The following is a 23215-nucleotide window of genomic DNA, read 5'->3' as shown; positions in this document are numbered from 1 at the left end:
ACTGAGCTCTATTCCCCTCTAAAAAGTTACTGCTTGGCTCACAGTCTGTGTATAACACTGCAATGCCTACTGTAATGTATTGTAGGTCATTACAATGGTGTATGAGGAGGGTAAATCATTTTGAGGAGCATGGCTTGGACTCTATTAGAAACAGTATATTAGTCTGGGTAGCAGACAGAGCTGAATAACATCACTGGGAAAGGGTTGTTTCTGGCATCAAGAACACTTGTTCCCTTGTCTCACTGTATCTTTAATCTAGATTCAGATTCAGATTGTTTAATTGTCACATGTACAGGGTTGCAGGTGGCATTGCAGTGTACAGTGAAAATCTTGCAGGACTAGTGAAATAAAACGTGAAAATATAATACAAACAATACAAATAGAAATACTGTGACAGTGATGAATGAAACATGTCCATTGGGCTGGAGGCAGAGTAAAGACTGTTGAGGGGGTGGTGTGGAATGACTATAGGGGGAGCAGCAGCATGATCATTGAGTGAAATAAAAAGTTATAATATAAATTTTAACAACATAATATACATATTACCATCTAGGCTATCAAACTCTGTAATTGTTTCAGTTCTCCACAATTAGCTCTCTCCAAAGTCTATAGATAATGTGTGAAGCTCTAATTCCCCATGTCATTAAAACAGTCATGCAAATGGACACTCTCCTAACATAATTAGCTCAAGTCTTTGAAAGAGGGTTCCTTATTGGCAATGGTATTGTCTCCTTTTTCTACTCTTTCAAATCCACAGGATGTACAAAGTGGTAAGATGTAAAAAGGAGTGGATTCTTGGAGCCAAAGTCAGACTCAATAAACCCATTGATGAACTCAGTTAAGAACAGAAAGGATCAGACTGTGGTTGTTAGCTGGTATTTGTATATTTTTTTTAAGTTGGCCATTCATGATATCAAACCCCGGTGTTAGAAGCCATTGAGGTTAGACTAATTAGAGTGCCACACTGCCACACATTTTCCGCAACATTCCCAGGGTGTCTGAGTGTGTGTGTGTGTGTGCGTGTGTGTGCGTGTGTGCGTGTGTGCGTGCGTGTGTGTGCGCGTGTGTTTTATTTAGCTTTTTGCCTCTCAATGCCAGGAACAGCTGGCAAGAGATCGATTTTCATCGTTTCCGACTCAGGCCAGGGACACAGTCCTTATTCGGAAGGATTAAAGTGGCAGGATTCGTGGAATTTTCCCCTCCTGTTCGCACCATGATTCTCTCTGAAGCCCCTCGGACGCTTTAGAGGAAACCTCGCATAAGGTCTAATGAGCAATGGGAAAGCCTCTAGCTCACCTATTAAATGTCCACCACAATACTAAGCAGAGCACAAGCCAGCCCTCTCACACCCTCATTAACATGTGTGCCCTCTCCCTATTCAAAACAGCCTGTCCTTACTTTAGCCAGGTGCTTCCCTTCTTAGCTTTTACTCCATGCTGTTGAGGCAGTCACTCTGACATAGCATTGAGGGTGAGTCATGAGGAGGAGTTAGACATCATATTTCAGACATAATATAACTTTCTCAGTTAATGGTTGAGCTTCTTGTCCTTGTTCCAGTATCAGGAACATCATCAATAAGGAAAAAGTGACAGACTGAATCACATTTAAATACTCAGGTGTCCACACTACCTGCAAGTGTACACCAACGATAGGTCAGGTTTACTGCAACTTCATTTGAAGGTGTCCTTATTAAAGGATAAATATATATGTAATTACACTGTAACAAGTATTGTAATTAATTGTAATAATTAATAGTTACACTATACTAACAACATGAATGAATTAATGAATGAATGACATTTTTTGAATGAATGAAGGAAATTGTATTTTTGTGTCAAATTGCCAACTGGCAACCCATCCCTTATGGGATTAATTGAGACATAAACAAACATAACAATAATTCACTATGGTAATTCAATTATAATTCTTCTTCCGGTGTTCTCTGCATTGAGAAATGTTTTTCTCCATTTGTCATGTTTTTAGTCAATATGTCCCACTCATACATTTTTATCATGTTGGGCTAAATTATAGAACTCTGGGATACGACTCCGGGATGCGACTCTACGATGCGACTCCGGGATGTGACTTCTGGGATGCGACTCTGGGATGCGACTGGGATGCTGGCCTTCCAGACAGAGTTTCTCTGCCCAGTGTCTGTGTTCTTTTGCCCATTTGATTTTTAGATTTTTATTGGCTAGTCTGAGATATGGCTTTTTCTTTGCAACTCTGCCTAGAAGGCCAGCATCCCGGAGTCACCTCTTCACTGTTGACGTTGACACTGGTGTTTTGTGGGTACTATTTAATAAAGCTGCTAGTTGAGGACTTGTGAGGTGTTTGTTTCTCAAACTAGACACTCTAATGTAGTTGTCCTTTTGCTCAGTTGTGGACCGGGGCCTCCCACTCCTCTTTCTATTCTGGTTGGAACCAGTTTGTGCTATTCTGTGAAGGAAGTAGTACACAGCGTTGTACCAGATCTTCAGTTTCTTGGCAGTTTCTCGCATGGAATAGCCTTCATTTCTCAGAACACGAATAGACTGCTGATTTTCAGAAGAAAGGACTTTATTTCTGGCCATTTTGAGCCTGTAATCGAGCCCACAAATGCTGATGCTCCAGATAGTCAGCTAGTCTAAAGAAGGCCAGTTTTATTGCTTCTTTAATCAGGACAACAGTTTTCAGCTGTGCTAACATAATTGCAAAAGGGTTTTCTAATGATCAATTAGTCTTTTGAAATGATAAACTTGGATTAGCTAATAGAATGTGCCATTGGAACACAGTAGTGATGGTTGCTGATAATAGGCCTCTGTATGTCTATGTAGATATTCCATTAAAAATCAGCCGTTTCCAGCTACAATAGTCATTTACAACATTATCAATGTCTACACTGTATTTCTGATCAATTTTATGTTATTTTTAATGGACAAAAAATGTGCTTTTCTTTCAAAAGCAAGGACATTTAGCAAGGACATTTAGCTAGCTAACCAACAACTGTAACAATGTATTTGAAAGACAACAAGTAGTTATTGTACAAATGTATTTATGTTTTCAATAAACATTGGAGACGACATATAGCTTACATATAGTCAACAATCTAAGTCAACCTATCTGTTTTGCCCCATGGTTGTGCGCTTGTCATTTTTGTTGGTAAATAATCAACCCGTCTATAGAAATGATAGTGATCATAGATTGGAGAACGGTAGGGCAAGTAGGCTAATTGTAGTGTCTTTGCTAAATTGTCATACAGTCTTCTTCTTTACCACAGATTGCCAGAAGGTCTTGAAAGACTCCAGGATGGGAAAATGCTTACAAAAAGAAACAGATGAAGTCACAGATGTTGTCAATTTCCATTGTTAATGTTAAAGGATAGTTAGCATTAGTTTTTACTCACAACGTAGTGTGGTCAAAGACTTAGTAACTTAGTTGTAGTCACGGTGTGGTCGTTTATTTTCTTAAATCACTGAACACAACAGGTGTTTATTTGATACAGGCTTATGCATTATAGCTGTATTTCTTTGTTTTCGCCCTGGGAAAGTTCAATCAGTGACGTCATTGGTTGATTGAACCTGCTGTTTATTATTATTCTGGCCTTTGTGTTTCGATGATTGCGTGATCATGCTAGCAGTGAGTAGATATAGTTGTCCTTGTTCAAAAGAGCCATTGGACATGTCTCAACGATGTTCCTATATGCCAGGACATTGTCGGATATCTAGGTTGTCTCATTTTCCCTGGCTTTGTAAAGACTACAGCCTGACAGGAACCATTAGTACCACTACAAGCTATGTTTAGCTAGCTTGCTAGCTGTGTTTGCTATACCTAAAATGTACTGTAGTCTAACATTATAGCTACAGTAGATAACTAGTCTAGCTAGCCACAATGCCTCTCATTAGGATCAAAACTGGAGACATATTTTAATGATGATAAAGGAGAGAAAAGGAATGACTGGCTTGATGACTCATATTATAGTCTTGGAATAACTATACCTATGTGTTGTAGCTAGCTAGCTAGCTAACGTGTGTCTGTGAGATGTATCACATTTAACTTGTTTAGCGTAGGCCGTTTCCAACTTCACTCACTATTTGTAGCTGTATAGTCTTTTTGTTTGTGTTGTAGGTCTTCGCTAGCTTAATGTTCCGTTTGGTAGCTAGCTAGCACTCACTCACATGGCTGGTAGCACAGTCATGGAAAGGGACATGAGGGAAGCTCTTTAATATGAGGTTTTTCTAAGTAGTGAGAACGCTCAGGAGCAGGCAATATTTATAACTAATCGTTAGACATGTACTTTTCTTTGTAGACATGTACTTTTTTGTAATTGACTAAAACAAGCAGACAACAATAAAAATGTTTTTGAAAAAGTCAATGGGGCAACCTAGGCTGTTTACCCCACAGGCAGAGCCGTGACTTTCTATCTAATACAGGCTGGGACAATAACTATAAAAATAGTTTTACATTTTTAATTTAAAAAAAAAATATTTAACTTATTTTCAGAACTACCCACAATTCACTGTTGGCTGGCTAACGTTAGCTACTAGCCATGCTAGCATGTAATTACATTCAAAGACGAAGAAGAAAGCATATAAATGAATGTGAAAAACTGCATTTCCTCTTCTCCTGTGCATTTGGTAGTGGTAGTCAAGCTAGTGAGTGAGTGAGTTGTAGTAGTTTTCCGTTGTCCACAGCTAATGTTCGTTTTCAATTCAGACCCAATAGCTTTTTAAAAAGTGAAATATACCAAGGAGGTGTGTTATTGCTGGGTGCAGTAATACCCACAAGGAAAGGGGTTTCGACTAATTTGTGTCCCAAAAATGAGAAGCTAGCATTGAAATGGGACCAGTTTGTCTGGTTGAAGTGAGCGGATTGGAGTAAGGGAACAGTGGGCACGTCTACTGTATGCGGTGCTCATTTCATCCCGAAGGACTTTTGATGGCTACAACCAGTGGAAGGCAAGATTTAGAATGAGGCACCGACTGAAACCAGGTACTGTGCTGAGCGTGAATGTGAAGCCTGCAACCTCTGTTTCCTACCGACCTACCGGTACATTGTGAGTGTCAGCAGTGATAGAGATAAACCGCTTAAATTCTATTTGGATTTACCTTACTATATTGCTATTCAATTAATTGACTCTCCCTCGGCCGGTAAAAATGCCTCTCCCTCTGAAGTGCCTCACTTCTTGGCTTTTCTTTGGTAGCTAACTCATCTGTCTATCAGTAAGTTCTGTGGGTTCTTACCTGTGCTAGAGTAGTTGGTGTTGTTCTCTGGCTTACTACTTAGCTATGTCAACCGTGGGGGTTGGCTAGCTAGGCTAGTTAGCTGGCTAAGCTAGCTAGCAGGCTAAAATAACTAACTTTAGCTGGCTGGCTTGCTGATTAAGATAATTGTATATACCAGTAGTTAACATTTTTTGATAACTGATTAGATGGCGTTATGTATTTCCAAAATGTTGGTTTACTTTAATTTAGCTGTAATCTAGGTGCTGATAGCGCCTGTGTCACGTTTTGACCCTAGTTCTTGTGTTATTTGTTTGTTTTAGTTGGTCAGGACGTGAGTTGGGTGGGCATTCTATGTTTTGTGTTTCTAGGTTGGTTTTCTGTGTTCGGCCTAATATGGTTCTCAATCAGAGGCAGGTGTCGTTAGTTGTCTCTGATTGAGAATCATACTTAGGTAGCCTGGGTTTCACTGTTGTTTTGTGGGTGATTGTTTCCGTGTCTGTGTTTGTTCGCCACACGGTACTGTTTCGGTTTTGTTCACATTTATTGTTTTGTATTCATTGAGAGTTCAGTTTGTTTTATTAAACGATATGGACACTTACCACGCTGCGCATTGGTCCTCCGATCCTTCTCGCTACTCCTCCTCAGAAGAGGAGGAGGAAAACCTTTACACGAATCACCCACCAACCAAGGACCAAGCGGTGTGGTAACGGGCAGCAGCAACAGCGGCCGAAGACACAAGACTCCTGGACGTGGGAGGAAGAGTTGGACGGAAAAAGGACCCTGGGCAGAGCCAGGGGGATATCGCCACCCCAAAGCAGAGCTGGAGGCAGTGAAAGCAGAGAGGCGGCATTACGAGGAGCTGGCACGGCAGCGCGGCTGGAAGCCCGAGAGGCAGCCCCAAAAATGTATTGGGGGGGTGGCACAGGGAGAGTGTTGCAGAGTCAGGAGTCAGACCTGAGCCAACTCCTCCTGTTTCCCATGAGGAGCCAAGGATGGAACCAGAGCCGGTGTTGGAGGTGAGTGAAGCAGAGACGGTGAAGGAGTTAATGGGGAAATTGGAGGAGAGAGTTATGAGGGAGGTGCTGTGTTGGTGCATGAGGCACGGCATTCGCCCGACGGAGCGTGTCGGGATTTGATGGCCCCTGGGTCAGCTCTCCATACTCGTCCTGAGGTGCGTGCTCGTCGTCTGGTGAAGACTGTGCCAGCCTCACGCACCAGGCCTTCTGTGCACCTTCCTAGCCCTGCACGTCCTGTGCCAGCTCAGCGCTATAGTGCTCCTAGCTGGGCTAACTGTGGCGGGCGTTGTACTAGTCAGGCACAGTGTTATGCGGTGGAACGCACGGTATCCCCAGTACGCGTGCTTAGCCCGGGGGGCTACATCCCAGCTCCCCACATCTGCCGGGCTAGGGTGAAGATCCAGCCAGGGCGGTTGGTGCCAGCCCTGCTCTCAAGATCTCCAGTACGCCTTCACAGTCTGGTCCATCCAGTGCCACCTCCACACACCAGCCCTCCGGTGGCAGCCCCCCGCACCAGGCTGTCTCTGCATCCTTTGGCTTCAGGTGCTCCCGCCTGTCCAGCGCTGATAGAGCTTTCCTCCTCTCCAACGCCGCCAGATTCTCCCGTCTCTCCAGAGCTGCTAGAGTCTCCCGTCTCTCCAGAGCTGCTAGAGTCTCCCGCCTGTCCAGAGCTGCTAGAGTCTCCCGCCTGTCCAGAGCTGCTTGAGTCTCCCGCCTGTCCAGAGCTGCTAGAGTCTCCCGCCTGTCCAGAGCTGCTAGAGTCTCCCGCCTGTCCAGAGCTGCTAGAGTCTCCCGCCTGTCCAGAGCTGCTAGAGTCTCCCGCCTGTCCAGAGCTGCTAGAGTCTCCCACCTGTCCAGAGCTGCTAGAGTCTCCCGCCTGTCCAGAGCTGCTAGAGTCTCCCGCCTGTCCAGAGCTGCTAGAGTCTCCCGCCTGTCCAGAGCTGCTAGAGTCTCCCGCCTGTCCAGAGCTGCTAGAGTCTCCCACCTGTCCAGAGCTGCTAGAGTCTCCCGCCTGTCCAGAGCTGCTAGAGTCTCCCGCCTGTCCAGAGCTGCTAGAGTCTCCCGCCTGTCCAGAGCTGCTAGAGTCTCCCGCCTGTCCAGAGCTGCTAGAGTCTCCCGCCTGTCCAGAGCTGCTAGAGTCTCCCACCTGTCCAGAGCTGCTAGAGTCTCCCGCCTGTCCAGAGCTGCTAGAGTCTCCCGCCTGTCCAGAGCTGCTAGAGTCTCCCGCCTGTCCAGAGCTGCTAGAGTCTCCCGCCTGTCCAGAGCTGCTAGAGTCTCCCGCCTGTCCAGAGCTGCTAGAGTCTCCCGCCTGTCCAGAGCTGCTAGAGCCGCCAGAGCTGCCAGTCTGTCATGAGCCGCCAGAACCTCCAGTCTGTCATGAGCCGCCAGAGCCGCCAGTCAGCATGGAGCCGCCAGAGCCGCCAGTCAGCATGGAGCCGCCAGTTAGCATGGAGCCGCCAGAGCCACCAGTCAGCATGGAGCCGCCAGAGCCGACAGTCAGCAAGGAGCCGCCAGAGCCGTCGGTCAGCCAGGAACCGCCAGAGCCGCCAGCCAGGAGCTGCCAGAGCCGTCAGCCAGCCAGGAGCTGCCAGAGCCGTCAACCAGCCAGGAGCCAGCCAGCCAGGAACTGCCAGAGCCGTCAGCCAGCCAGGAGCTGCCAGAGCCGTCAACCAGCCAGGAGCTGCCAGAGCCGTCAGTCAGCCAGGAGCTGCCAGAGCCGTCAACCAGCCTGAGCTACCTCTCAGTCCTGAGCTACCCCTCAGTCCTGAGCTACCCCTCAGTCCTGAGCTACCTCTTAGTCCTGAGCTACCCCTCAGCCCTGAGCTACCCCTCAGTCCTGAGCTACCCCTCAGTCCTGAACTGCCCCTCAGTCCGGAGGAATTTGTTAAGTCCAGGGGTGTCCCTCAGTCCTGTGGGCCTATTTATTAGGGCTCACTACTCCTCCTCAGAAGAGGAGGAGGAAAACCTGTACAGCCTGGCTGACTCATATAGTGCTAACATAACATTAGCAGGCTATTAGGGCAAACATTGACTGGCTAGTTTGCTAGCAACCTTGCAAGCTGATTTGTAACAATAAATTAAAAAACTTTTTGCTTGTAAATTGGCTGAAAATTAAATTAAAACCAGTAGTTATGAATGCAAATGATTTGGTTTCATTTGAAGTTAAACATTTGACGTTATTTTTGTTGGAGTTTACATTATATGGAAGAGGCTGGCTTGCCGGGTCCTCCATATAACATCACACCCCACATAACATTTTTCAGCATTACTTCGGCATTATTCAGAATTCTGATCGGTTTTATGTAATAACTCCAAAAATAGAAAAGTGAGGTGTAGCTTTACTTTGGGACTTTTGATGCATATACTAATGCAAATCCATATGTTACATGTGGTTTAGTTAATGCTACCTACCATTTGAAAAGGGGAAAAAGACCATCCTGTTTTTTCTGAATTAGCTAGCTAGGCTACACACCATACTATAGGCTGTAGATTTGAGTCACCACTATTAAAACCGTTATTTTATGTTATTGAGTGGCTTATATCTTTGTTTATTCTAATTAATCAAATTATTAATACAACAATATAAATCCTCATTATTTTGTAAGAAATGTAAGGTATTTTTAAATGTTGCAATTAAGTTGACTAAATTAGATGCTCATATTTAGTTTGTTTTCACTGGGTAATGAGTAGTAAATAAGTATATGGTAATTGTTCATGGGTAACTATGTACATAGGTGACGTACTATGTAGGTACACAATAATTACAAGTACAATAAGTAGCCCTAAAGATACACCTCATTTTAAATCTTGTTTAATGACATTGTAATTATTCAGATAGTACATGTACTCTGTGGTGTACTAGTGGGTTTATCCTCCCACTTGGACGGCAAGGAGGTTCAGGTTGTCATAATGGGCAACAACACATTAATTATAAGTCATTTTTGAAATTACAATCTGGGATGACATTTGTATGGTAGACCCCAGTCAGCGAGGTTGACCTATATCTGATCTGTTTTTGTCAACTCAACCAAATTCACCCACATTATACACTTTTGGGGTGCAGCTGCTAGTGACAACATTGAGTGGAGAATTTGTTGAACAGTGCATATTCATGGGTAGGTAATTAGAGCCTATTGAGCCACCAATTTTTCCAACCTTGGACACCTAGCGCTTCTGTCCACGAGAGATTCAAATTTTGTGACAGTTGGTACTGAATCAGATGCAGCTGAGAAGAAACGAAACAAATGGTGGACACGTGCCCATTTGTATCAAGCATGGTAACGAGCATTTGTTGTTACACCTGTAATTAGACTGCAATTACCAGCAGTTCCATGTTGTTATTACAGAGTCATTACAATTAACTACAATACTTGTTACAGTGTAATCACACATGTAATTACACTGTAATAGGAATCCTTAAAACGAACTGTTAGCAAGTTCTAGCTACAATAAACAGAAATAAACTCGTATTTTAGGGACTAAACAATAAATATCATAACGTGGACATTGCTGAGGCCAATTTGTAAGGTCTTTACAAGCAGCTAGTTGCCTGTAAAATAATTTATCCTACCCAATTCCAGTTCAACCTAGTCCTTCTCTGGCCAGTGAGTGACAGTTTCCCCTCTCTCAAATGGGTTTAAATCCTTTCCACAACATATTCTAGAGGGGTGGAAGATTTTCTTCCTATGGGCCCAGTCCAAGTCAAATACTCATGAACTCATTGCAGAGGAAAGTCGCACATCAAACAGCAAGATGTTGCAAAGCTAAGCTGAAGGGAAATGTGGTAAACAGGACACACCTCCTCCCAGTGTAAACTGCACAGATGAAGAACATTAAAACAGCAAACTGACACATAGCGAAGCAGACATATTTTAATGTGACTTCTCTGATTATACTTGTCACATTACCTTATTTCCTTAGGTTAAACGCGGTGTCATAGCCTGGAGGCTGCTCAACTGTTTGATGCCCTTAGCCACACACACCCTTCATTTCAACAGTGTGTCCTTTTCAAGTGAGATGTGAACATGGCTCATACATTGGCACGCCTGCCAACTATATTTCATGCTGACCTGACATGAGAAAAAAGGGAAAAGTATGAAAACGAGGTTGGCCAAGCATAATGATCCAATATGTATTTTGAACTGGACTAAGGCTGGCTAAGGAACATCAAACATTGTGTTGTGATTTTATTGGTCTCCCTACTCAGTGATTGACTGTTGGGGTTTATCGTGTGGAGGTCGGTCTGACCTCGACAGCTGTTGTGCTCTGCTTAATTCGTAAGTTATGACCCATGACCTTGGACAGGATATGATTCGTGCCGACTTTCAGAGCTTTTGTAAATACATTGATTTGTTTTTCTTTTCGATCATTGTACCTCCACCATTGGCTAAAAAGAAAAACATGTTGAACCCCAATCAGTCAAAAAGAAAACTCTCTCCTCTCATTATTATTTCAACAAGCTATTTTTAGCCCCTTGGTGACACACAAATGAAGGCCTACTTTGCCCGTGTGGTTTTTGCAAGCTATCTTCCATTGGTTTGCCAGGCACTTTATCACGGCTGATGGATATTTAGGTGATTTGATTAACAAATACTTTAAAGAGCTGTGGCGATTTGGTCTGACTGCAACAATAAAACGTTTCAGGTATTGATATCTGACCTGTGTGTTCAAAATCAGCAGGACAGAACAGGATGCTTTTTCAGACAAAACTGCAACTTGGAGTGGATTAGCAAAATTATGCAATTGATATCTGGCCACAAATCGTGTCCAGACCAGTACAAGAAGTGTTACATTTCAATATACCACAGATCATTTAGTCATTCAGTATAATATTCCACTGAACTCTAAGAACATCACTGTACAGTGGTGGTATCATATTGTATCTAAACACAAATATGAGAACACGAATCAGCATCTATCTGGGTCTCATACACAGTGAAATTAATTCAGATATCCCAACCATTTAGATTTTGGACTATCACTCCTTTGCTCACCTTTTGGTCTCAGACTGTGCTACCTGCTCTCTTCAACCCCACCTTCCCTCTCTCTGTCTCAGTCCCTTCCATCTCTCTGTCTCAGTCCCTTCCATCTCACTGTCTCAGTCCCTTCCGTCTCTCTGTCTCAGTCCCTTCCGTCTCTCTGTCTCAGTCCCTTCCATCTCTCTGTCTCAGTCCCTTCCATCTCTCTGTCTCAGTCCCTTCCGTCTCTCTCTCTCAGTCCCTTCCGTCTCTCTGTCTCAGTCCCTTCCGTCTCTCTGTCTCAGTCCCTTCCGTCTCTCTCTCTCAGTCCCTTCCGTCTCTCTATCTCAGTCCCTTCCGTCTCTCTGTCTCAGTCCCTTCCGTCTTTCTGTCTCAGTCCCTTCCGTCTCTCTCTCTCAGTCCCTTCCGTCTCTGTCTCAGTCCCTTCCGTCTCTCTCTCTCAGTCCCTTCCGTCTCTCTGTCTCAGTCCCTTCCATCTCTCTATCTCAGTCCCTTCCATCTCTCTGTCTCAGTCTCTTCCATCTCTCTGTCTCAGTCCCTTCCATCTCTCTGTCTCAGTCCCTTCCATCTCTCTCTCAGTCCCTTCCATCTCTCTGTCTCAGTCCCTTCCATCTCTCTGTCTCAGTCCCTTCCGTCTCTCTGTCTCAGTCCCTTCCATCTCTCTGTCTCAGTCCCTTCCATCTCTGTCTCAGTCCCTTCCGTCTCTCTGTCTCAGTCCCTTCCATCTCTCTGTCTCAGTCCCTTCCATCTCTCTGTCTCAGTCCCTTCCATCTCTGTCTCAGTCCCTTCCGTCTCTCTGTCTCAGTCCCTTCCATCTCTCTGTCTCAGTCCCTTCCATCTCTCTGTCTCAGTCCCTTCCATCTCTCTCTCTCAGTCCCTTCCATCTCTCTCTCAGTCCCTTCCATCTCTCTGTCTCAGTCCCTTCCATCTCTCTGTCTCAGTCCCTTCCATCTCTCTGTCTCAGTCCCTTCCATCTCTCTCTCTCAGTCCCTTCCATCTCTCTCTCTCAGTCCCTTCCATCTCTCTCTCTCAGTCCCTTCCATCTCTCTCTCACAGTCCCTTCCATCTCTCTGTCTCAGTCCCTTCCATCTCTCTTAGTCCCAGCTTCTTCCCTCAGCTGTTCCATACTCTGGTCCACTGGGATTTATACAATATTTTCCGACCTCAATTAGCAGAGTGCCTGTTGACTAATTCCGACTGTTTCTGCACCTGAGAGGTTGGAAGCATGGTCTGGAAAAACTGAGTGGGGCGAGGGCGTAGCAGGGCTGTCGGGGCAAATGTAGCCGTGTTGACAGACCGTAAGGGCAACACAGAGGACAAGGAGGGGCCTCGCACTGGACAGTATTCAGGGCTCTGCTGAGCTGTGCTTCCCCACTCACACCAGCAACATTAAATTGTGTGGGAAGGAGCAAGGAGTCTGCTGTGGGTGAGTGGTGTGAATGTGTAAGTTTGTGTGTGTGTGCTTGCGTGCGTGCATATGCATTTGCGCATGCGTGTGCTCATGTGTGATGTGCTCACAGAAAGTGAGATTTATGTTTGGATAATAAAGTAATTGCTGTTTTCTTCATCTTGTATTAGACACTTGAGAAAATCAACTGAACACAAAAATCTACTCTGCCAGCCAAGCCACTTAAAGATAATGTACTCTCTTTTCACCGGGACAGTTGTACTGCGGCTGCACTCTTGTATCTGTGTCAATGGAAGCTCATTACAAATGCAGAGCTTCCTCCCAGTCGCCCCTCTCCAATCTATAGCACAGTGACCGTATCAGTATCAAGGAATTCTCTATGTAAAGAGGGTTTAAGTCGAATTGAAAATGCCTTTACGCAATGGCCTGTGGTGACACAGAACCAAAACTAGACCTCAGAATAGACCGAACCAGATTGTCTCATTGTGAGGTATGACCACATCACGACCACACGGTCCCTTGAACTAATTTCAAGGCAAAGCCTGAATGACCACTGGTTTGGCAGGGTGCTGCTGTATGTGTACAGGCAGGTACACACCCTCACTGTGCTGTAGTGTTCATAGAGAATCTTTCTTTCCAGGGCAGGAAATGAGAGGATCGTGGTTAAAGACAGCATTGCATTTGGGGGCAGCACATTTTCATGGGGAACCACTCTGTACAACCGACTAACCACTTCTGACAAGATCATGGAAAGCCACAAATCTTCCAATCCAGATGCATCACTTTTCCTGCTTTCTGAGGGAGCATGAAAAAGTTTCAGCAAGCGACAATCCTCTTATTAATTTCCCTTGCCATGCCAATTCAACATTTCTACTGCTGCGGCCAATGAATTTAAAGTACCAATGCAGACATTTTTATCTCAGTATCAAATCATTTCTGGGTAACAACTAAGTACCTTACAGTGATTGTTTTCAATTAAATTGGTCAAAAAGAAATACAAATGGCTTCTTTGCAAAGGCCAATTGCTCAAGCAAGAATTTTGATAGGACTTTCTGGGAGTGGTCTGAGTGCAGAGGGGAAAACTGAAAATGAGCTCTTATTGTAAGCATTTCACTGTTAGTCCACACCTATTGTTGACGAAGCATGTGATGAATACAATTGGATTTGATTGATTGACAGAGAGGTTTGGAACTCTTATTGGCCTATTAACTAATTTACTACATGTTGATGTCACCATGAAAGGCCAAAACTCAATCCCACCAAAACAGGCTGACATTTCTGGCAGTCTTTTCAAACAGCTATTACACTAAAAGGGCATTATCATAATTTTCACAGTATTGTTCCAACCTCATAGTGTGGAAATATATATAAAACACAGGAAAATCACGTGCTTGACTCAGCAAAACCGAGTTTTGTAGTCATGGCTGCATCACATCGTAAATTAAGGTTGGGTTGGTTTCAACCCTGCCCACATGCCCACAACTGGCAGCACACAAGTAATCATCAATTTGGCGTGCAGCTGCACGCGATCCGGTCGTAATGTCTATGGTAAATTTGGGTTAACTTTAGATATCCCTATGGGGCTAGTTAGGGAGCATCGGTAAATGACAAAATATACATAGGACAATATGTTAAAATTCCACTTGCTCCAAATTTCAAATACTTAAAAAGCTCAAACAACATTTAAAAGGTAGAAATTTGCATACAAATATTGAAAGAATTTAATGAGAGAACTGAAAGGTGTGCAAAATGAAAATATTGTCTTATTTACATTGTGTAATTTATTGACGGTCCCTAACTAGCCCGAAGATAGGCTATCTAAAGTCAAACCAACTTTGCCACCTTCCACACCAGCCAGCTGAAGCAAATTGGCAGAAAATTTGGCTAACTATTTCCACCTGTGAACACACACGAGACACCCACATCAAACCACACGCCGAAACCAACTCACATTTGAATTGAGTCGGGGCCGTTAACATTTCTTAATGACCCAAACGAGGCCCAATCAGGACGTTCCGCCTCCCTTTAAAGTGTCAAACATAGATAGTTACATTTAATGATTATATCTGACATCTAAACCACCAATATGAAAATGTGAATCCCCATTTGAGGGAAATGAACACCGACACAATTTTGAATTGTGATAATTCAAGTTAATGTGAATTTATGTTGGCGTGTGTGTGAGGTATAAAACTGTCTGCCAGATGAGTAGTCTAGTTAACAAATGTCACCAGACGGTTATAAGCCTGTACACAGTGGCAGACTGACTGGGCAGTCCCTGCTGTTACCTCTGTAGCATGGAAAAAACCTGACTCACCCACTGGCATAAAAAGGCATTAACGACTAAATGGATAAATATAACCGTCAAAGGTGTAAACGTCTCAAGGCTGTCCAGTGGCCACTGGGAAGTCAGTTCATGACCAGCGACAACTTGTCTGACCTGGTCAAAGGTCTGAAAGACACCATTGATTGAGATCGTGGAGTGAGTGACACCAGTGCACGTCCCTCCTCTCAAGTGTCCTTATTACTAACATCAGATACAGTGCTGTCCAATCTGGAAAAACTAGGACAACTGAACATACTGAGATGAGATGGTAGCAGGTGATGAGGTCTGATCTGTTTCAGGCATTTTTGTAAGATCCTTGATGATACTGTAGGTATGTGTTAGGAGATTTATCACGTTGCATGGGTATGTGGAAATTCCCTGACTGTCTACATTAAATTAAACAGTGTTGGCGAGCCCAGTACACCTGCTGTACACAGATGTGAAGCCAGTTCTCTGGTCTGATCTGAAGTTTTCACACACACGGGATCTGTGTTAGATTGATTCTGGGTCTGTACTTAACAGTTTAAATCACAAAGGCTCCAAATTATCCCGACTATCCCCTTAACGAGCGCTAAACAAACTTGTGAAAAAACTGTGAAAAATTGAAATTGCTGTGCCCATGTAAACTGTGACAGAAATGGTTTGTGGGTACATCTGCCCCTTGCAACTAGAGGACTTTCAACACAGTTTTGACATGTTAATTAAGCCCCTGTGAAATTGAAGCTTTTTCCCAAGCCCAGTTTGCACGACCAACTGATGCACAATGTCTTTCCTCAAGTCTGCCTTGCTGTAAACACAGTGCCGGGGTTCCCATGAGGAGGCTTACCAGTTTACCTAGCAACGTCTACCGCTCCAAATACGGCACAAATAGGCGCAGAAAGCTGATACAAGCCAGTGAAACTCCTATGAACCGCTATAAAAGTAGTAAGATCAGAGAGTTTACCCCACCATAAAAGAAAATAGGCACCCCATCTCTTCTCCGTCACATAGGAAAGATAGAAAGGGGAGATAGTGTCAGCTTACTCACTTTCAGCGTAGTTTTTCCGTCTGGTGCCGTCCACCTTGCCTGTTTTGTCGATACAGAGAAAGAACTTGTTGGCGGAGTAGAGCCGCCGTAGTCGGACGTCGCCCTCTAGGTGATTGTAACTGCGTGTGTGCCGCTCCAGTGTCCATGAGCAGTTGATGCCTCTCGCCAGTACTTGGAGGGGTTCATGCCCTACCCCGAGCGGGCAGCCCCCCAGAGCTGTGCCAGCCACCAGGAACAGGGTGAGGAACGCCAAGCGAAGGGATGCAGCACTGGGCAAGGGCGGAAGCCCAGCGTGGGCAGTGCCAATGGCAGCGAGGTCAGGACGGAGACTAACGACGGGTGGCATCCATCTGCACATGGTGGGTCAGACTCCCAAGGTGCACATTGCACAGGCAGTATGCATGCTGGCTGGCTGGAGACCCGGGCTGTGTGGTCCAGGTGAGTCGTCGCTCTCTGAGGGTGGGAAGGGGTGATGATCGAGGGAGCAGCAGACCCTGTCACTGAGGATCAGAGCAGAGAGGAGCCTGGGCTTCCAAACAGCAGAGCAGAGAGGAACCTGGGCTTCCAACCAGTCCTCTTTCCCGGATGAGTTTGTTTCTTAACTTGTGTGTCTGATGATGATCTCCTCTTCTTTGTATTTCAGCTTTTATTCACCGGAAAACAATTCACTTTGTAAATCCATTGCCAAAAGCATTCTGTTATTTTTTGTTGTTTCCTTGTTCTCCGAAAGCTTGTTCTGTTCCTTGGCTTGCGTCCTTCTTTTACGGCTGCAGTCAGTCAGTGTCCTGTCTTACGATGTGTGCACCTTGCGATGCTCCTCTCTCCAGCTGGACTGGAATAAGGTGCTTGTCTGTGCTGCTGACCCGTGGCTGAGAATGAGTTGAATGAGGAGAGAGAGTGAATGTGTAAGTGTGTAAGTGTGTGTGAGAGTGTGATAGGGAGAGAGTCACAGAAAGAGTGTGTGTGTGTGTGTGTGTGTGTGTGTGTGTGTGTGTGTGTGTGTGTGTGTGTGTGTGTGTGTGTGTGTGTGTGTGTGTGTGTGTGTGTGTGTGTGTGTGTGTGTGTGTGTGTGTGTGTGAGAGAGAGAGAGAGAGAGAGAAAGAGGAGAGAGTGAAAGAACGAGTGAGGCAGAGTTAGAGTGTGTGTGTGTGTGTGTGTGTGTGTGTGTGTGTGTGTGTGTGTGTGTGTGTGTGTGTGTGTGTGTGTGTGTGTGTGTGTGTGTGTGTGTGTGTGTGTGTGTGTGTGTGTGTGTGTGTGTGTGTGTGTGTGTGTGTGTGTGTGTGTGTCTGTGTATATGTGAGTGAGAGAGTGAGAGGGAGGGAGAGGGTTGAGAGACAGTGTGTGTATGAGGGAGTGAGAGAGACAGAGGCAGCAGCTCGTGAGTGAGCGAGCGAGAGAGGCAGTCAGTGAGTGTGCGTCAGGTCTGTCTGCCTGTATAACGCAATGAAGCAGTAAATGAATGTCCTCACTCTCCCTGTGCAGCCAGTCCTTTCTCCTGTGTAGAATGGGAGGCTTGGGCTTGTCCTGCATTTTATCCTGGGCAGGGCTTGCATCTGGGGGGTTGAAAGGAGAGGGGTGGGGCCACAATCATTGATAACTATTTAAAATAAACGAGAGAGGCTTCTCCCTTTTATAATTTCTTAACGTAGAATTGTTCTCCTAATCATGGTTCCTAGACAGCCATTAGTGTCATCAAGCCTGTGAACTGTAGGTTTTTTTTTTTTTGCATCATGGAAAGTGTCAACTGGAAAAGTGTCAAGTCAAACACCTTTGTTGTCCCAGCTCTTGAAGATGGTGAGGAGTTCTCCCAGGTCAAATCATCAGTAAGAAAGTAACTCCAGTAAAGTGACATGGGAGGTGGACTTTTGTGACACCTGAGACTGGACTGTTTGCAGACACATGGGACAGATTAAAAGGGCTTTAGTTTTTGCCCCTGTTTTGCATCAATATGTCAGAAACAACGGCAGAGGGGAGTGTTGGTAGAGCTGTTCCAGTGAAGTCTTTCTGGTCACCTGTGTTAATGTTTCTATGAGGCTGTGTCTGATGTTCACCTTTGATTCGTAAGACCAGGGTGGTAATGGTGAACACGTGTTTTACTACTTCACATTCTGTCTTTCGGTCTGTGAATCAGGACTGAGTCATTGGCTTCAGAGAAATGAAAGACACCCTAATGCATTACATTAAATATTTCTCAAAACTGTCCATATACTGTCCTGTCCTCACTCCTTAAGTTTGTTCCTGATGGTATTTGAAGAGTGGCTCAAGTTCACTGTTATATGCAATCATTAATAACGAAATGATGATAAGACTGTAACTGCACTGTAGGCTATGTGTTGTTTTTTTTACACCAAAGTGAAACAAAATGAAATATTTGATATCATCTGTTTCCGCCAGCCGAGGGTGCTAGGAGCATTCACTATGAGACCAGCCGCAGCACTCCACAGCACATGTTTTAAAGTGTGTCTGTCCAGTTAGTGCAGCACTTACTTCCCGGTTTCAATGATGTGTACCGCCCCGGGGCGACCACGGTGTCCAGGGGTGGAAGTGTGTTTGAGGGGTGCGTGCACAGAGAGGGCGACAGTCACTTCACACTCTTTAGCTTGTTAACTGCTACCAGGAGTTGGCTGTCCTTATATCTCCCCCCTCTCCCATCATAAAAGACCAGTGAGACAGAAACCAGCCGCCCTCTCTCTCCCCTCCAGCCCCAACCCCCGGCAGCCGTTCCTGTCTACCTGCTTGTTCTGGCCATTAGATACAGTGGACCTCCTCATCAAAGCCTCTCTCTCTATTTATCTTCATAGGCTCTAGTAAAAATCACAATTTTTCCCCACCAATTAAACCACGCTGCAGTGTCTCTTGACTTCCAGTAGGTTTATTCCTTTTTTCCTACAGACTGTCCTTTCTTCCCCGTCTTCCGCCCAGCGGAATAACTGTCTGTTTGTCGCTGCCTGCCTGTGCTGTTGCCAGGCCGGAGGAGCCTGGGCCGGGAGAGCACAGCACACATAGGGGATGTGTTTTATGTTAGCATTGTATAAAACTGTTTCCCAATATTCAAAAAAATGTAAATAGTTCTCAGGACAGCTGAGTGTTCGCAGGCTTGCCTGTGTAATTGTTATAGGGTGCTCCAGCTCTCTCTATCAGCGGTGTAATGGAAAACAATATTCTTCAATGCCCTCTGAAGTACTAGAAGACCTTCTATCACAGCTGGCTTTGCTTATGCCTGCTCAACAATGTGTGAAGTTAAATACAAATATGCAAATCTAATTGTACTCAATAAAGAGTATACATCTACATTCACGTGTGGCTGGTAGACTTTACATCATGCTGTGGGCGTGTAGGTCTACATACCATTATAAAAAGATAGCTCAAATAACTGGGTCAAGGGGGTTTTCTTTGGTGTGTTTCTTTGGGATTCTATTTGAGTTGAATTAATCTTTAAGCTGATTTCTATGATAGCTCTTCTATTTCCACTTCATTCATATGCCAGCTGCTTGGTCATCCCGATTTTCACTTCATGGAGAGGGAACTCTTTCATGTGGCCTGCACCAATCTGGTGCCCCTCTGGCCTTCACATACCCCCCGAGGAAGCTCCATTTGCCCATCCTCTCTGAAAATTGGCCATAATTAAAATCATACAATCATGCTATGTACTGTATAACTTCTTATTTAAAAGTCAGTCTTCCCCGGAGGTCAAAGAACAAAGGTTCTGCCCTCATCCGAATGTCAGATGTGGCAGTAGATTGCTTTGTGGTGTCCTGGATCCAAACGTCAGTGCAAAGCTAGACACAAGCTCATGCATTGCTGTCTGTGGCTTGACTATGGACCCATACAGTATCCTTAGTTATTGAAGTAAGACATATTATTGTAGAGGTTGATTATGAATGACCCAAAATGAGTTTTGTGGATATGGTGCTTCAAATAATGTCGCATTGTTCAATTATTTTGAATATTTAACCACATTCTTGTATATTTATCATGGTGTGCACCTTATTCTCAGTAACCAGTTCAAAACATACTATAATTTTTTTTTTTTAAATTTTATTTCACCTTTATTTAACCAGGTAGGCCAATTGAGAAAAAGTTCTCATTTACAACTGCGACCTGGCCAAGATAAAGCAAAGCAGTGCGACAAAAACAACAACAGAGTTACACATTGGATAAACAAAAGTACAGTCAATAAAACAATAGAAAAATATATGTACAGTGTGTGCAAATGTGGTAAGATTAGGGAAGCAAGGCAATAAATAGGCTGCGGAGGCGAAATAATTACAATTTAGCATTAAAACTGGAGGGATAGATGTGCAGATGGTGATGTGCAAGTAGAGATACTGGGGTGCAAAATAGCACAAAAAAAATAACAATATGGGGATGAGGCAGTTGGGTGTGGTATTTACTGATGGGCTGTGTACAGGTACAGTGATCGGTAAGCTGCTCTGACAGTTGATGCTTAAAGTTAGATAGACACGTACAGTATAACATTAAATACAGTAGGCCTATGTGACAGCATCCAAGTCCATTCAAGACTTTTAGTCAATGTGATGATCGTTAAGAAGCAAAAAGCCCATTGGTTCCCTATCCTAAAATACAAGGCATATGCTAAACTCAGAGATCAGTAGCCGGTGGGGGGCCCTCTGGTGTGACGCAGCTCTCTCTCCAAATGAGAAAGGGCTTGCTTGTTGGGAGTTTGAGCCCTCCCCTCTCTCCTGCAGAAGGCTTTCAGTCGGCTCCCACGTCGCGTCTCCCAGTCAGGGTGCGCCCTGAGCTGAGAAAACTCTGCAGAGGAGGATGTTCACAAGCGAAGGAACCTAATCTTTCCCAGCAGGGATCCAAGCGGCTCTGTAAGTGTATGAATGGAGATAATATCTCTGTAATGAGGCCTGTTTTGTACCATCAAAGTCTTCAAAAGGGCTTGAAACTCGACCTCCCTCTTAGCACTGACGATCCCTCAGTAATAGCTCCTATTATTAATTGTTTTCTCTCTTTTGCTAACTCCACTGACTCACTCGCTGTTTCTGGACTTAATCTCTCTCTCTCTTTCTCTCTCAATCGCTCATCCCCTTCCTCTCTTTATCTCACTCACTCCCTGTCTCCCTCTTTCCCTCTATACTTCTCTTGCTGATCTTCAAGTTTCAAGTTTTATTACAGTAGTTGTATGTATGGGATACACATGTTATACACCATCCAACTAAATGCTTTTACCTACAGGTTCCTTCTCGATGATGCAACAACAATAATAAATAATAAAAGATAGGACTATGAACATAATGTGAATGGCTCAGTAAAATAATTATAGTCCAATATTTACATGTGTTTTTGGGAAAAAGGGGATTGGGGGCAAGTGTTTTAAATTGTACAGTATTTAACAATCATAATAACAGTATGCCAGCAGCTATGATGTGTCTGTAGCATGAATATATATGTGTGTGTGTGTGTGTGTGTGTGTGTGTGTGTGTGTGTGTGTGTGTGTGTGTGTGTGTGTGTGTGTGTGTGTGTGTGTGTGTGTGTGTGTGTGTGTGTGTGTGTGTGTGTGTGTGTGTGTGTGTGTACGTGAGTGAGGTGCAGAGAATCAGAGCAGGTGGTCAGTCCAGTTCAAGTGTTCAGCAATCTGATGGCTTGTAGATTCTTTCAGTTGCTGACCCCTGACCTCTCACTTTTTAAGCTTATGATAGAATAATTCTGCTCTTTTATCTCTTATCCAAATATTAAAAGGCAAATATCTATTGTGAGTCTTCACATTTATTGTAACAATGTGTTAGCTAACATCTATTTGTAACAGCTGTGGGAAAGTTAGTAAATTCGCAAGGGACATAATGTGTAAGTACAGTTTATTAGGAAAGTATTCAGAACCCTTCACTTTTCCACATTTTGTTACATTCTAAAATGGATTACATAGTTCCCTCCCTCATCAATCTACATACAATACCCCATAATATCAAAGCAAAAACATGTTTTTAGAAATGTTTGCAAATTTATCAAGTAAAAAAAACTGAAATATCATATTTATGTAGGCATTCAGACCCTTTACTCAATACTTTGTTGAAGCACCTTTGGCAGCTTTTACAGCCTTGAGTCTTCTTGGGTATAATGCTACAAGCTTGGCACACCTGTATTTGAGGAGTTTCTCCCATTTTTCTCTGCAGATCCTCTCATGCTCTATCAGGTTGGATGGGGAGCATTGCTGCACAGCTATTTTCAGGTCTCTCCAGAGATGTTTGATCAAGTTCAAGTCCGGGCTCTATCTGGGCCACTCAAGGACATTCAGAGACTTGTCCCGAAGCTACTCCTGCGTTGTCTTAGCTGTGCGCTTAGGGTCATTGTCCTGTTGGAAGGTGAACCTTCACCCCCAGTCTGAGGTCCTGAGCGCTCTGGAGCAGGTTTTCATCAAGGATTTGTCTGTACTTTGCTCCATTCATCTTTCCCTCAATTCTGACTAGTCTCCCAGTCCCTGCCGCTGAAAAACATCCCTACAGCATGATGCTGCCACCACCATGCTTCACCGTAGGGATGGCATAGGCCAGGGGATGAGCGATGCCTGGTTCCCTCCAGACGTGATGCTTGGAATTCAGACCAAAGAGTTCAATCTTGGTTTCATCAGACCAGACAATCTTGTTTCTCCTGGTCTGAGAGTCCTTTAGGAAGCCTTTTGGTAAACTCCAAGTGGGCTGTCATGTGCAACTGAGGAGTTGCTTCCATCTGGCCACTCTACCATAAAAACCTGATTGGTGGAGTGCTGCAGAGATGGTTGACCTCCTTGAAGGTTCTCCCACCTCCACAGAGGAAGTCTGGAGCTCTGACAGAGGTACCGTCGGGTTCTTGGTCACTTCCCTGACCAAGGCCCTTCTCCCCCGATTGCTCAGTTTGGCCAGGCGGACAGCTCTAGGAAGAGTCTTGGTGGTTCCAAACTTCTTCCATTTAAGAATGATGGAGGTCACTGTGTTCTTAGGGACCTTCAATGCTGCAAAAAAGTTTTTGGTAGCATTCCCCAGATCTGTGCCTTGACACAATCCTGTCTGGGAGCTCTATGGATAATTCCTTCAACCACAAAGCTTGTTTTTTTCTCAGACATGCACTGTCAACTATGGGACCTTATGTAGACAGGTGTGTGCCTTTCCAAATCATATCCAATCAGTTTAATTTACCACAGCTGGACTCCAATCAAGTTGTTGAACCATCTCAAGGATGATCAATGGAAACAGGAAGCACCAGAGCTCAATTTCGAGTCTCATAGCAAAAAAGGTATTTCTGTTTTTATTTT

General features: G+C 44.4%; 1 protein-coding gene across 1 annotated transcript in view; it reads right to left on the bottom strand.

The window, feature by feature from the left end:
• Positions 1-17137, bottom strand: part of LOC118389455 (fibroblast growth factor 10-like) — a 44616-nt gene extending 27479 nt beyond the window's left edge. Inside the window, exon 1 of the mRNA XM_052529586.1 lies at positions 15961-17137. Within this exon, the coding sequence (XP_052385546.1) occupies positions 15961-16318 (358 nt within the window). The 5' untranslated portion in view covers positions 16319-17137. The remainder of the gene's footprint in view (positions 1-15960) is intronic.
• Positions 17138-23215: the final 6078 nt, after the last annotated feature.

The sequence above is a fragment of the Oncorhynchus keta genome, chromosome 1 (genome assembly GCF_023373465.1).
Source record: "Oncorhynchus keta strain PuntledgeMale-10-30-2019 chromosome 1, Oket_V2, whole genome shotgun sequence".
NCBI lineage: Eukaryota > Metazoa > Chordata > Actinopteri > Salmoniformes > Salmonidae > Oncorhynchus > Oncorhynchus keta.
Note: the sequence above shows the minus strand (reverse complement) of the source record. Positions and strands in the feature narration are given on the sequence as shown.